We start from the raw sequence: 14665 nt of genomic DNA on the forward strand, positions 1-14665 counted from the left end.
AGTAGGGTAGGGGAAAGTCCCCGAGTGCCGGACACCTATGGTTATTTATAAATAAATCAAAAAATAGTTTACGATATGCTTATTCAATTATGACTTATGTTAGATAACAAAGTTAGAAATCAAACTAAATTAACAAAAACGCAATCTTTGCTAAACAATAATTAATACTATCAATCAAACTTTGGTAATACAAAATATGATTTTACAAAGTGGCACCTAGTACCGAACATTTCAAAATAATCAGCATTGAACATATATGTAGCCATCTCCATACTCTGGAATGTCTGCACATTTGTGTTTGACGAATATTCTTGGATATTGCAAAAAAAAATCACTAATTATCCACCCTTTTGGCTGGGCCACACCGATGCTCTCAGTTGGAACATACATCATAAGATTTTCATTCTTTGTCTAGAAAATACGGAAAATGGGGGTATGTAGTGACCGTTAGCACTCATACTAAACAAAATTAAATAATTAGAATAAATTACGTCAATTCTCACAAGAAATATCAATATGTTTACTTCCGTCGTTAAGGGACGACTTAGTGTCAGGTGCTAAGGGACAGACAATTTTGTTAATTTGGTGGTACCTACTAAAATTGTTTAAAATATCTAATAATATTTTACCATTTTACGGATAACAATCAAGTACTACTTTTATTTTTGAATGCCACTAAAATATAAATGCATAAATACACTAGAATTGCTCCATTGATATTAGGTGATGCCGTGTTTTCGCGCCTAAAACAACAAAGGTGAGTCTTGGCGCGTGATCCTGCACCTGTGTGCTCCCCGTGCCCCTTTCACTTGTATTTTGAAATAAAAAGATTTATACTCGTTTAAATAATACGTGTTAAATAGAGTGTCCGGCTTTAGGTGCCGTCCAGCGTTACGAGACTTCCCTCTAAAAGATGTATTACCAGCTATCATCTTGATACTTACGACTTTGCTATCAAGAGAAAAACGGCAATGTTTGAGAATCCATAAGAAAAGTATTGTCTTTTATTTGGAGTTTTTGTGGCCGTGAGTACTATTGCTTAGTTACGAGACCTATATATAATTTTAAAGTATACGTTATTAACTTTCTGTAAGGTACGTTATGGTAATCGCAAAAAAATTGAAAATAAAATATTTTACATACCGTTACGTTTTAAGGTCTTCTGAACATTTTGGCATACCTTAGAAAAAATGGACGTATGTGTGTGTGTGCGTGCGTGCGTGCGGATACAAATTTTCGTCGACGATTTAGGGTCAACCGATTTGAATAATTAAAGAACATTCGATTCGTATTGATAAGGAGACGTGCTGATTAGTTTTTGGCAAAGGCAGGTCTACCGGTTTTGGAAATCCAATAAAAGAAATGAAAAAATGCCATTTAGCGGAGAAAAATGATCATTAGACATATTCACATCAAATTATCACATATTTTATAGATATTTTAATAATAACAAGTTTTCTTTACTTTTTTATGGGTTTCGTACCGATTTGAAAAAAGGTTCAAAATTTCCAAAAGTATAAAGAAAGTAAGAAAATAAAATTGAATCTTTTATAAAAATTATAATTTTTGATACGGGAAGTTTCCGCAATTTGCCTTAAGGCACGATGTCATGCACCACTAGTTTCTTTTATAAGAAGACTTGTTAATTTTAAGTTAGAGTCAACAGTTTTTTATATAACTTCTATAAAATGCTTATACTTGGGTGGAGTAAAAAGGACTAACTGTGTAAAAAATAGCAAATAAAAATGTAGTTTAAGTTAAGAAAAGGAATTTTACAAGAGATAAATTAAATAAATAATTAACCAACTCTGCTGATATTAATATTTCTGGCGAAATACCAGATCAAAGTTATTTACAGTAATATTTCTGTAAAAAATGAACCCATGAAATTTATTTTTTGCATTGCATTTAAGTTTTCAAATGTGAGGCTTAATTATCATCGATTTTTAATACATTAATCAATTTATTTAAATTAATGAGGAATTTTAGACATATTTTTTTAAATTTATTATGTACTATTGTAAGATATATTCGAATCTTTATTATCTTTATGTGATTTACGGTATAACCTAAAAAAAATTAATTTCATGATGTGAGACTTTTAATATGCTGAATAAAATATACCTGAAAAACCTGAAAATTATACTGAAAAGCATGTTTAATTATTAATATTATTTATTATCTTCTGTTCTATATATATTACAGTACGTATAATGGCATCTTGAATCAATATTATTTTTTTGTAATTTTGTAAGAAAATTATTTTAATACACTTTAATACATTTATCATTTTGTCATATGCTAGGTACTTTATTTATATGTTTACAAATTATTCACAAAAATCAATCTACGAAAATGTGCTTAAAAGAATTCATTCTGTTATTTCTTCAGTAGTAAAATGTAATACTTTAATACACTTATATGCAAGATAAATGTACTTATAAGAATTTGTAATGTAAAAAGTAGCTTTTGTCACAAATTAAATATATAGTTAAAAATATTTACAATTAAATAAATAAGTAAAATATTATTACAAATTTTGAAAACATATATCAAAAGCGCAATTTTTCATATTTTTAGAAGATTCTAGCCCTTAATAAGGATTGCTTGATAGAACCGTATAACGTTTTTCGTTTATATTTACATTATATAATACAGCGTATATTATTTCATACTTTATAGTAATTAATTTAATTTACAGTCTTATGTGGTATCAAACACATGCACACATTTAACTTTATGCATCCACATTATTCTTTGTATATTTCTTGTGAACATAATAATACAAACATTAAATATATCAATTAAATCATATTGCACAAAACGCGAGACTAGATAAACTGCACATTTCAATGGTAATTTTCTTCTCTTTAACTGGAAAATTACATTTTTAATAAATTACTTAATGAAACTTTGTGTTCGTCAAAAACACCCTTTTTTGTTTGAAAATTACTTAGACCTTTTTATTGTCTAGTGCTACCTTTACATAACACATATGGTCATTTTGAGTTTAGAAGAAAAAAGAAAAAATCCCAAATATTTGCAAATTAAGTCGTAAAATATTTTCACCAATTTCAATATGTAAGTTTATATAATAATTCTGTTGCGAATTATAAATTATTTCACATATGCTATAATATAGAAATTACTATAAAACTATTATAGTTAAAACTAATTCTTGTTCAGGTGATCATACAAACAAATAAATTAGTAATATATTACATAAACTTTACACTAGTTTTTGGCAACCTTTTGCACATCCATCCAGTAAAACATAAAAATTTCTCCCAATTATAAATCTTTGGACCGTACCTACATCTTCATTAAATATTATACAAACATTTAAAATTTACACACAAAAATCCATTGAAACTGTTTGTGCAACTGCCAACTTAGTTACTTTTTCACTCAATCGAACTATTACACAACGTAAGGCCGAAACATCTCAGATCCGTTTATGATCATGGGACCATCCTCGGCATGCACCAAAATACCACGTTTTGTAAGATTTCCATCGACTCCTGAATCAGAATTTGCATAATTATTACTGATTCCTCGTTGCCGATCTAATTCCGTCGTAGAACCATCTAACATCCTCTGTCTAAGGAGATTTTTATCAGGTTTGTTCTGAAAGTTGCCAGAATCCTTATTGGCCGATTGAATTTGGAGAGTTTTTGTGATGTCTTCGGGGGCTGCACTCTGTTGTTTAGAAGCCATGGGACTGTGATGTACGTTTCGGGTCTTCTCCGAGTCGTGTTGTTGATGTTGTTGTTGCTGCTGTTGTTGATTGACGCTATCTTTCGTTTTGGATTCTTGTTGAGTCTTTTTGGACCGTTTCCATTTCATGCGTCGATTTTGAAACCAAATTTTGACCTGAAAAAGAAAAGGATGAGAGTTAGAATAATATAAAATCATCGTTGACTAAGATTACATTGACTTCACTTTACAATATTATTATACTCAATATATTGACAACGTATTAAAAATAATCGCTTCATCTTTAGTTTCAAGGCTCGCCCGTAGGTAAGAGCGACGGGACTTGTTTCAGAGGTCCCGGGTTCGATACCCACTTCGAGCAGCCTGTTGTCAGGCAGCAGTGACAACGATTTTCACTTGGAAATATAGATAGCAATATGTTTCCAAGTGAAAATAGCCCTTGCTGACATTTTATTGCTGCACCAATAAAATGTCAGCCCTATTAGATTAATTCTAATAGCAAAACAAAATCATCAAATACGGATGGATTAACCATTGGGTTACCATCTAAAAATACGAAGTAAGGAGAAGTTTCAGCCCAACAGCTCATAGGACGTAAGGTTCTGATTGCTGTTGAAAATATATAAAAAAAATAATAATAATCTTTCGTTTCCAGCCATGTATAGTAGGTTTAATATAAATATGCTATTATTTTTTATTAACTTCCAGAAGGAAAAGTATGTTTTCATCAAAAAATCCGATTCGCTAATTTTATGTTTTCTCGACGTTTCAAGCCATTCTGAATCGAATGAGACCAAATTTGGAAAACGTATATGTGTGTGTGCATATGTAAACAGATTTTTTGCCGTAAATAGACGTTTTCCCAAAAACGGCTGGACCGATTTCAAAAGTTTAAAAGCCATTCGATGTATCTCAATGAACACTAACGTTTATCAATTTTGCGCGACGATCAGCCCAGCCGTTTCTTTGTAAATAGCAGAAAAGTGAAAAAGATTTTGTCCATGTTTTAGCCCGCAGTTCTTTGAAAATTTAAAAACCGTTCGAAAGATATTGGTTGGGAATCGTGCTGATTAGTTTTGGGTAAAGATCGGCTGAGTCGTTTTCTTGTAATAAAGTGTTAAAATTTGTTTCCATGATTTTTATGATTTTTTAATGATAGATATCATAGTCTTATAGATCATACTAAAAGTTACGGCTCTACGATAAGTCGTTTAATTTAAAAAAATCGTCAAAGTTTGCAAATATTAGTATCGTTTTTTTGCGTTTGCCAAAACTAGAACTTTCGTCGAAGTTTGCTCAAAAACGCCTGAATCGATTTCAGAAATTTAACAGCCAATCGATGTATTTCGATGTCTATCTATTCTCATTTTTGTGCGACAATCGGCGGGGCAGTTTCTTTGTAAATAGCAGAAAAGCGAAAAAAAAATTGTCCACGTTTTAGCTCTCAACTCTGAATCGATTTAAAAAAATCAAAAACTGTTTGAAAGATATTGGTTGGGAATGATACTGATTAGTTTTAGGTAAAAATCCACCGGGTCATTTTATTGAAATTAACTATTGAAAAGAATTTTTTTGTTGATTTTTATGAACCTTTTTTGGCATTGGATATCATGGTCTTATAGAATTTACTAAAATATTATGGCCTTACGACAAGTAGTTCAATGTAAAAAATTTATCAAAGTTTGAGAAAATATTATAGTCAACATTTGTGTCTAAAGTTGATTTTGTGGTGTGATGAGTCAAAAATTATTTGTTCACTAAAATTTAAAATAATAAGCTACAATTGTATGGCATACAAGCACTATCTGTTTCTGTGCAATATAATTAATATAATTACAGTTAATTTAAATGTGTTTGAGAAAATTCTGCAATGTTTAGATTTAATTGAAAGCCATAACTTTATTTTCAAAATAAACAGTTGAAAATTTTATCTAAATATCTAAATTTCAATTTCGATTGATTAAGTCAATTCATACACATTTCGGAAAGTTCATGCAACTTGCCTTAAGGCTAAATGCCACTTTCAACTAGTTGGAATTATAGTTTAAAATTTGATATTGCTGCAATGATTTATAACTGACTACTACTACTTTTGGATAAAAACGACCCCTTACATTGTGTATAGTTCTATATGCCGTTCATATCATTTTATTTATTCTTGTCACCCTAAAGAACATGACGATGACACGTTGTCGCCCTACCAGAGGTTGATATAGCTACTAAGTAAGAGAAAACGTCAACAAGGGATTCAAGACATCTCGTTTGTCAAAGAATAAGATTTTTTTAGAATATATCTTCTTTGGAAATTTACAACTTTAAAGTAGTTTTCGAGAGATTTGAGCTTTTCTATAAAACAATATTAGACTCTCTAGATAACTCTTAGACTCTGTTGTTCTTACCAGATTTTTTACAAGTGGCGTGATACAGTGTTTCCAAATTCTTATTAAAACAACAAAATTCTTATGTATTTGCCATTTTTTCATTTCTGTCTAGATAGTATAATCTAGTACAAATATCACCTCCAACTATCTAAGCTTAGAAACTAATATTATTAAAATTAATTTAAAAATTGCTTTTTGAAAATAATATTATGTTTTTAAAGAATTTTTGGAAGACTTAAGAAAAATTGAAATTATGAAAAATGAATTAAAATAATGAGTGAAATGTATTCGAACAGCAATCAGAACTTAAGAGTCCTTTGACCTGTTGTTTTGATACCTCTTAACTATGCGGATGTTTAAAAGGCAACCCAACGATTGGCCTATCCCTATTTGATATATTTCAGTATAAGATATTCTATAACACTGATAATTTTTAAAAATGAATAAAAAAACTCTATTTACCTGTGTCTCTGTCAGCATAAGACTGGTAGCAACTTCAAATCGTTTCGGCCTCGACAAGTATTTGTTTTGCCGAAATTGCTTCTCTAATTCCAATAGTTGCTGCGAGGTAAATGCGGTTCGAGGTCGCCGCGTTTTGCCCAGTAGAACGTGTTCGGCCCCACAGCCTTAAATAAAATAATAAATAATATAAAAGTTAGATAGTTTCTACAAAATTACTGGAAAAAATATTAGTTTAAAATATAGAAACTGTAAACTAAGCGATTTTGACTGACCATTTGTCACAAATATCGACCAAGTAAAACTAAATATTACTTTTAACTTTTCGTAGGGTAGTTATAGTAGGAGGCCGAAAATAGAAAATGAAAATTTTTGCATTTCTATACGTTTCGAAGGTTTCTGAACATTTTGGCATACCAAAGATACAGAGTTAAATGTACAAAAAATGGCAGTTTTTGAGAGAACTAAGCGTCCAATTTGAATGATTCAAAGAACTTTCTGCTTGTTTTAACAAAATAATTGCTTTCGGAATAAAATTTTTTTTTTTGTTTCCATTTTTTTTTTCAATTTAAAAAAAAAATTTTTTTGTAGGTATATCGAAAATAGTTCAAATTTTTACTTTAATTCTGACTAAAGTTTTAAAGCTCACTTATTTACTTTAAACAAATAAATTTGCGATTTAGTTTATATAATTCTTATAAATATTAATATTTTTGGAGTATTTACTCATGAAATTTATCAATAATTAATCATTTTCAGTATATGGTAGAGCAGGGCTTAAAGGTCCGAGGGTAAAAAGATCCACCTCCGATATCTAAAAAACAAGTCAAGTTAAGAATTTTTTAACAACAATATTTGAAAGTAGAGGGCAATAGATGTATAACCAGGCATCAACTTGATTCTTGTGATGTCGCTATCAAGATAAATGGCAATGTTTGAAAATTTATAACAAAAGTATTTTTGTTATTGTTAGATTTTTTTGGTTGTGAGCACTGTTGTTTAGTTGTCTAGTCATTTTGTAATTTTTAAGTATACGTTATTTAATTGCTTATAAGATGTATTCTTAATTTTAAGTTAGATTCAACAGTTTTGTTTATATAATCTCTATAAAAGCTTACACGTAGGTGAGGTAAAAAAGGCCTGGTGAAACTTTAGTCTGACAAAAGTGTGAACAATAAAAAATAGTAAACTAGTGGTGCATGGCATCGTGCCAAATTGCTGGAACTTTTAGTACCAAAAATTAAAATTAAAAAAAATCAAAATTGCGTTGTTCTCCATTTCGTAAATACAAATAAAATATTTTTTAAATCATACATATCGGACGCTTCCATTTTTGGCACTTTTTGCTCCGTATCTACAAAACGGCTCGACCTTTCTTTGCCAAAACTAATCAGCACGACTACTTTATCCATACGACTCAAATGTCTTTTAAATTATCCAAATCGGTTGAACCGTGTTTCCGAAATCGGCACACACACACATACATCCATTTTTCTAAGGAATGCTAAAATATTCAGAAACCTTTGAAACGTAAAGATATATAAAAAAATTTATCTTTGATTTTTTGCGATTACTATAACTTACCCTACTAGAAGTGAATAAATATGTAAATTAAGTTAAAAAAATCAATTTGACAAGAAATAAAATAAATAAATAGTTATTACAACTTTGCTGATGAATATTTCTGGAGAAACACCAGATCAAGGTTGTATACAGTGCTATCTCTGTAGAAAATGTACCCATGAAATTTATATTTTGCATTGGTTGAATAATGTAGATATTATTTCGTAAAATTCATTTAAAATTAAAAATAAGACAGTGGGTCTGTTTGCCCCCTGGCCTTTCCATTTTACCCCGCCAATGTGGTAAACAGGATAGATTACGTATTTTTGAAAAACAACATATAAAAATTTCTTCAGTTTTATTGAACATACTCAGATAGTCGTTTATTTTATATGTGTTATTTGTTGTAATATAGTTGGGTTGGTTTTCACAATATAAGTGTTCAAGTCAAATTGGAACTTTGTACTCCGCCCCACACTAATATCGTTTTATTTTATTTTTTTTTAATTTATTTGAACAGCGATCAGAACTTATGGGTTCTATGAGCTGTTGTGATTAATATCTTACAAACTACGTTTGTTTTTATTATAGATGGCAACCCAAACAGTTGTCTCATCTCTATGCGCTGAATTTTTATTATTACAATTACTGTAATAGTGATGCATTTAATAGGCTGTTTTCACTTAGAAACATATTGCTATCTATATCACACTAATATCGTAAATGCATTTTTGAAATATTGACACTAAAATGAAATGAAACAAATTACAACTAGAAATGTTGACAATAGTATTCGTTTAGTTAAATTGTAGATAGGGTATTTTGTTTGTAAGTTTCTCCCGTTGATTTCTGTCCTGATTAAAGGCATCGAAGGATGTAATATTATCAATTATCGTACGGTCCAGTAGTCGAGGAGTCGTTCCCAACCCCTAACCCTGCACCCTGCACCCTGCACCGTCTCTAGGTCTACGGTTCGGTAATGTAAGCGATTGGCCCTCTATTAAACGACCACCGGATCAAGTGTTGCGCCGGAATACAATTTCTGCCATATATACATTCGCTTGTTTAACCAACGTTTAATCTCGTTTAGACGATAAATGCACCCACCCCAATAATTTCGCCTTCTGTTATATTCATTATACAGTTTGTTGAATGCGCACTATATTGCGACCCATATGCATTTAACACCCTAATTTATACTTTATGTATTTATAATTTGTCATCCTTACAAACGACGCCGTGCTATGAAATGAATTATTATTTGCCCTAAGCCACGATTTTGCCATATGACCTTTTCGCGATTTTGTTATGAATTTTATATTATCAGGTATAGAGATTGGAATTGGTTTTTATTGTGGTCGATATGCAAAATATGGAGATTTGTGATTGATTTTATGGGCCTTATGTCGTCTTAGTAACAAGCGCTTTGAGTTTTTTTAGCGTTCACTTTGAGCATTTTTATTTTCTTTTTTTTATTATCTCTTTTATTTACAACTGTCCAGTAAAGGACATTCAATAAATTTGATGAATTTACAATAGTCGGCCGAAAAGGGATATTGTATACTACAAGGGCATGTTGGAAAAAGCAACTCAGTAGTTATTTTTCCATTCGAAATAAAATTCACAATATTTTATTGATAATTATTATTCAAAATTATTAAATTTTTATTCGTTTGAGGAGTTAAATTTTAAATTTGTAAAAACGTGCTTGCTGTATTTAATCAAATATTCATAAATTATGTACCAGTAGACTTTTTATATAAAGAAGATGGATAAATCAAAATCTCTACCTTCCCGCCTTACCCCTAGAGTAGAGCGGGGCTTAAAGGTTCGCGTGTAAAAAGGTCCACCGATATCTCAATGGACAAATGTATGTGCATATTCAAATTTCGCGCGGGCCTTATCTTTGGAATACAGAGTGAAGGAGCTATGCTACTATGCAAATAGTTTTTATTGTGTTTATGTACAATCTGTTCCATGTTGTATTTCAAGCAGACCACATCCAGCTAATAAATAATTTATATTTTAAATTGTGTTTTGGTTAATGTTATTATTTATTTCCTTTATTACCACTCAAAAATAAGTAAAATTACGAATTTTATAACAACAATTTTTGAACAAAGAGAAAAAAATAGATGTATAACCAGCTATCACCTTGATTCTCACAACGTTGTTACCGGGAAATAAACGGCAGTACTTGAAAATCAACAACAAAAGTTTTTTTTTTCGTTGATAGTTTTTTAGATTGTGAGCACTGTTGCTTAGTTTACGGAACCCTCAATATAATTTTTGTAAATAACTATATGCCATTTAATTATTTTATAAGCTAGGTTAATTTTCAGTTAAATTCAACAGTTTTTCATATACATAGCCTCTATAATAGCTTGCACGTGGGCGGAGTAAAAAGGACCAACTGAACCTTTACTCTGTCAAAGACATGAAAAATAAAAAATAGTTAAAACAAGCAATTTCATAAGAAATAAATTAAATAAATAGTCTTTTCAACTCTGATGATAAATATTTCTGACAAAATACCAGATCAAGGTTATATACAGTACTATCTTTGTAAAAATGTACCCATGAAATATATACTCTGCATTGGTTGAATAATGTGGCTATTATTTTTAAAATCCCTTCAAAATAAAAAATAAGACATTGGCCGTTCCATTTACCCTGGTTCTTTTTACCCTATGTGGTAAAAAGGAGCAGGTGACAAATTTTTGAAAAAACAGCAAAAAAATTTTTACTGGGGAGTTTTACTGTAAATAGTCAGATAGTTTGATAAATTTGCTTGATATTTGTCATTTGTGGTGATATAATTGCTCAAAGTAAAATTGGATTTCATGCCCCGCGCTACACTGCTGCACATTATTTTCATATTATTTTGTATAGAGTTATATTATATTTCACAATATAATTAGAACAATAGACAATTTTTTAATTTACAACTGTTAAATACAGTATAGTTATTGGTTTATTATAATAACTGTAGCTTAAGAAATAATAGTATTTAAATAAATTTAAAAACGTTCAGTTTAAGTCTAACTTTTATGGATAAAATTAGTAATAATATAAAATTTTTTAAATAATATAAAACAGGGCGGGCTTTTATTAGAATGCGCAAATTTTATGAATTTATAAAATTTTATGTATAATTTTTTGAGTGCATTTTTTGAATTAGCACGTTATTATCTTAGGTTTCACAATATCTGGTTTCAATTTAATCCTAATATGTAAAGACTAAAATGTTATTGTACGAAAATATAAGAGTAACTATTATGTTAGTATTATATTTGTCACAAAATTTGTTCCAAAATTATGTGTATTTCCGGATTGTAGTATCAGATTGAAGTGCATTCAATTTATAAATATTTTTATTGCAATTCATAGTCAAAATAATGTGAAACAAAGTTTTTGTTACTTTCAATGTCTAAATAATGTAAAACAACGTTTTGTTATTTTACACTATGAATATAAAAAATACATTCAGCTTTTCCTATCCAAAACAATCACGCATAGCTTTATTTTATAACTATAAATGTTTAGGTTTAAAATGTTATAGAAGATAAGATTTCGACAACAAATAGGCAACATTTTGATCGCTTTCAGTGGAAATTTCTGGCAAGGATGAGTAATAATTAATAATCAGTTGTTATATTTGTTTTTATTGTATGTTATAGAAGGTAAAATTTCGAGAACAAATAGACTCTTAAACAAATAGACTTGAACTCTTGTAGTGTGGAAATTCCTTACGATGATGAGTAATAATTAACTAAATAGTTGTTTATCACATATAGCAATAAAAAATACTAAAAAATAAACACAATATTCATGTGTGGCATGTGACAATTTCATCCTAAATTTATTTGATGAGCAATTCGTAACAGATGCGTTATGTTTGCGTAACGCCAAAATGCGCTCGAACCAAAAAAGACCTGCATTAGATCCTGTTAGCGAATTAGCACTTGCAATTATGGATTTACAAGCCAGGGGGACGTTCTAGTATAAATAAAACTAAAATACTACAAACAATCCACCCCAGCCCTCAACTCATTTCGAATTAGTATCCACTAGGGTGCTCCTCTGCTTGTATCGTTCATTTTCATTGTCGCCAAATGCATTTGAGTGCTATGCATATAGAATTGTAATTCTCTGTATGGGTACATAGAGAATACATATATATACGAACGCTTATGAATATAAATATATACAAATTAACAATCACGTTAATGCCTATGAATATAATATATGATGGTAGGTGCATATATTACAAATTTGGTAGTTTCTTTAAAATATTACATTGCCTGCTTTTTGTATTTGCAACCTTTTTTGTTGTACTACTACTAATAATTTTCATTATTATGTAACGTACCATAAAGCGTTTAGAGGTGAAATTTTTTTATGTTTAAGACTTTTCACCAAATTATAAACTATAATTGATCTTACTATACTTACTACTTGTTCCTATTCGATATAAAAAATATTCGTTATTCAAAAACTATATATTTCGATTCTATGAAAACTCAAATATTTTACCATTTAAATTTTAATCAAGGGAAAACTATTATCAACTACCATCGCCTTGTCTAGTGTAGTTTTATATTGGTTTTAAATAATTTATAACATTACTTATTAACTTTCCGGAGGTTTGTTTTCATCAAAAGTTCTGATTTGCTAATTTTATGTTTTCTCGACGTTTCAAGCCATTTTGAATCGAATGAGACCAAATTTGGAAAAAGCATGTGTGTATGTGTGTGCATGTAAAACAGATTTTTTGCTGTAAATCGACGTTTTCTCAAAAAGGGGCAGGAACGATTTCAAAAATTTAAAAGCCATTCGATGTATCTCCATGAGGACTAGTGTTTATCAATTTAGCGCGACGATCAGCCAAGCCTTTTCTTTATAAATAGCAAAAAAGTAAAAAAAATCGTAACTCTGAATCGATTTTGACAATTCAAAAACTGTTCGAAGGTCCAATATCTGCTGATTAGTTTCTGGTAAAGATCGGCCGGGTCGTTTTCTTGTGATAAAGTTTAAAAAATTTTTTTTTCGGTGATTTCTATGATTTTTTTTGACGGTGGATACCATAGTCTTATAGATCATATTATGGCCCTACGACAAGTTGTTTAATTTTAAAAGTTCATCAAAGTTTGCAAAAATTAGTATCGTTTTTTTGGCGTTGGTCAAAATTAGAATTTTCATCGGCGTGTTAAGTGAAATGTTGTGGCCGTACGACAAATAGTTTAATGCTAAAAATTCATCAATGTTAGAGAAAATATTATAGTCAAAAATTGTGTCGAAAGTTGCTTTTGTGATGTGATGAGTCAAATATTGTCAGTTCATTAAAATTTAAATTTGTAAGCTACAAATTTAGGACATACAAGCACGTGTCTGTGGAATTAATTGATATAATTACAGTTAATTTAAATGTATTTGAGAAAATTCTATTCGAAATCGCAATGTTTAGACTTAATTGAAAGCGATAACTTTATTTTTAAATCGACAGTTTAGAATTTTATCTAAATATCTAAATTTCAATTTCGATTGATTAAGTGAATTCTTACACATTTCGGGAAGTTCATGCAACTTGCCTTAAGGCTAAATGCCATTTTCAACTAGCTAAATATATTATATATATATTAAAATTCAATCACACACAGTAGTAAAAAAAACATATTTCTATGACTAGGTATTTATTAGCAATTTTACTGAACATAATTCGATAGTTGGTTGTTTGATACGTGTTATGTTTTGTCATATAGTTCATTTGATTCAGACAGTATTATTACTCCAATTCAAATTGGACCTTTTGCCCCCCCTAACCCATTTGGGAAATTAGTAATTTATAGATGATGACATAGACCTGCAAAATTAATTGAATTATTTTTATAACGTCACTTACAACCCAAAGCGTAACGCCGTCAAAATGCACCAATTCCCCTAAAATGTTGGCTTACTTTTTCAATACAGGGGTGGATTGAAAACAATTTAAAAAATCGTATCGACATTTGTGATTTACTCGATGTTTAAAAATACTATTATATAATATACATAATTGCAATATCAAATCGTCTATTTAACTTTATTATTTTTAATTACAATGAGTTGCTAGCACTTAACCTAATATTTAACTATTTTATTTCTTACAAATTTAATTTAATTAATAGGAATAAAAATTTAAATTTTTGCACAATGCATAAATATTTTAAAAAATTTCACTAACATGAGTTATGTGGGAGTAAAACTAACAAACAAAAAATAGCAAATAATCTGCCGTTAACGAGGTCCAGATAATTTGATTTCTTTTTATAAAAATGGGTTTTCCAGTGACCTAGTGTTAAAACTATGAAACTACGGATCAGGGATTTCAGATAACATATTCCCGCCTCGGACAGCATGATTTTAAGCAGTAGTGACATCAATTTTCAATTGATAGCATTATGTTTCAAAGTGAAATAGCCCTCTCCGGCAATACTGCATCTTGTAGAAAATTATTCGTTATTTAAAGAAATTGTGATACATTCATCACGTAGAGATAAGGCAAC

At 29.7% G+C, this 14665-nt stretch overlaps 1 protein-coding gene across 1 annotated transcript in view; it reads right to left on the reverse strand.

The window, feature by feature from the left end:
* Positions 1–3420: 3420 nt before the first annotated feature.
* The window catches only part of LOC113376141 (motor neuron and pancreas homeobox protein 1), a 48575-nt gene continuing 37330 nt past the window's right edge, over positions 3421–14665 (reverse strand). The window contains exons 2-3 of the mRNA XM_026616064.1: positions 6561–6724; positions 3421–3873 (exon numbers count right to left, since the gene is read on the reverse strand). Coding sequence (XP_026471849.1) covers positions 3421–3873; positions 6561–6724 — 617 coding nt within the window. The remainder of the gene's footprint in view (positions 3874–6560; positions 6725–14665) is intronic.

Source organism: Ctenocephalides felis, unplaced genomic scaffold, assembly GCF_003426905.1.
Source record: "Ctenocephalides felis isolate EL2017-DRISC unplaced genomic scaffold, ASM342690v1 CF-g0.4_SCAFFOLD_01886, whole genome shotgun sequence".
NCBI classification, from domain to species: domain Eukaryota; kingdom Metazoa; phylum Arthropoda; class Insecta; order Siphonaptera; family Pulicidae; genus Ctenocephalides; species Ctenocephalides felis.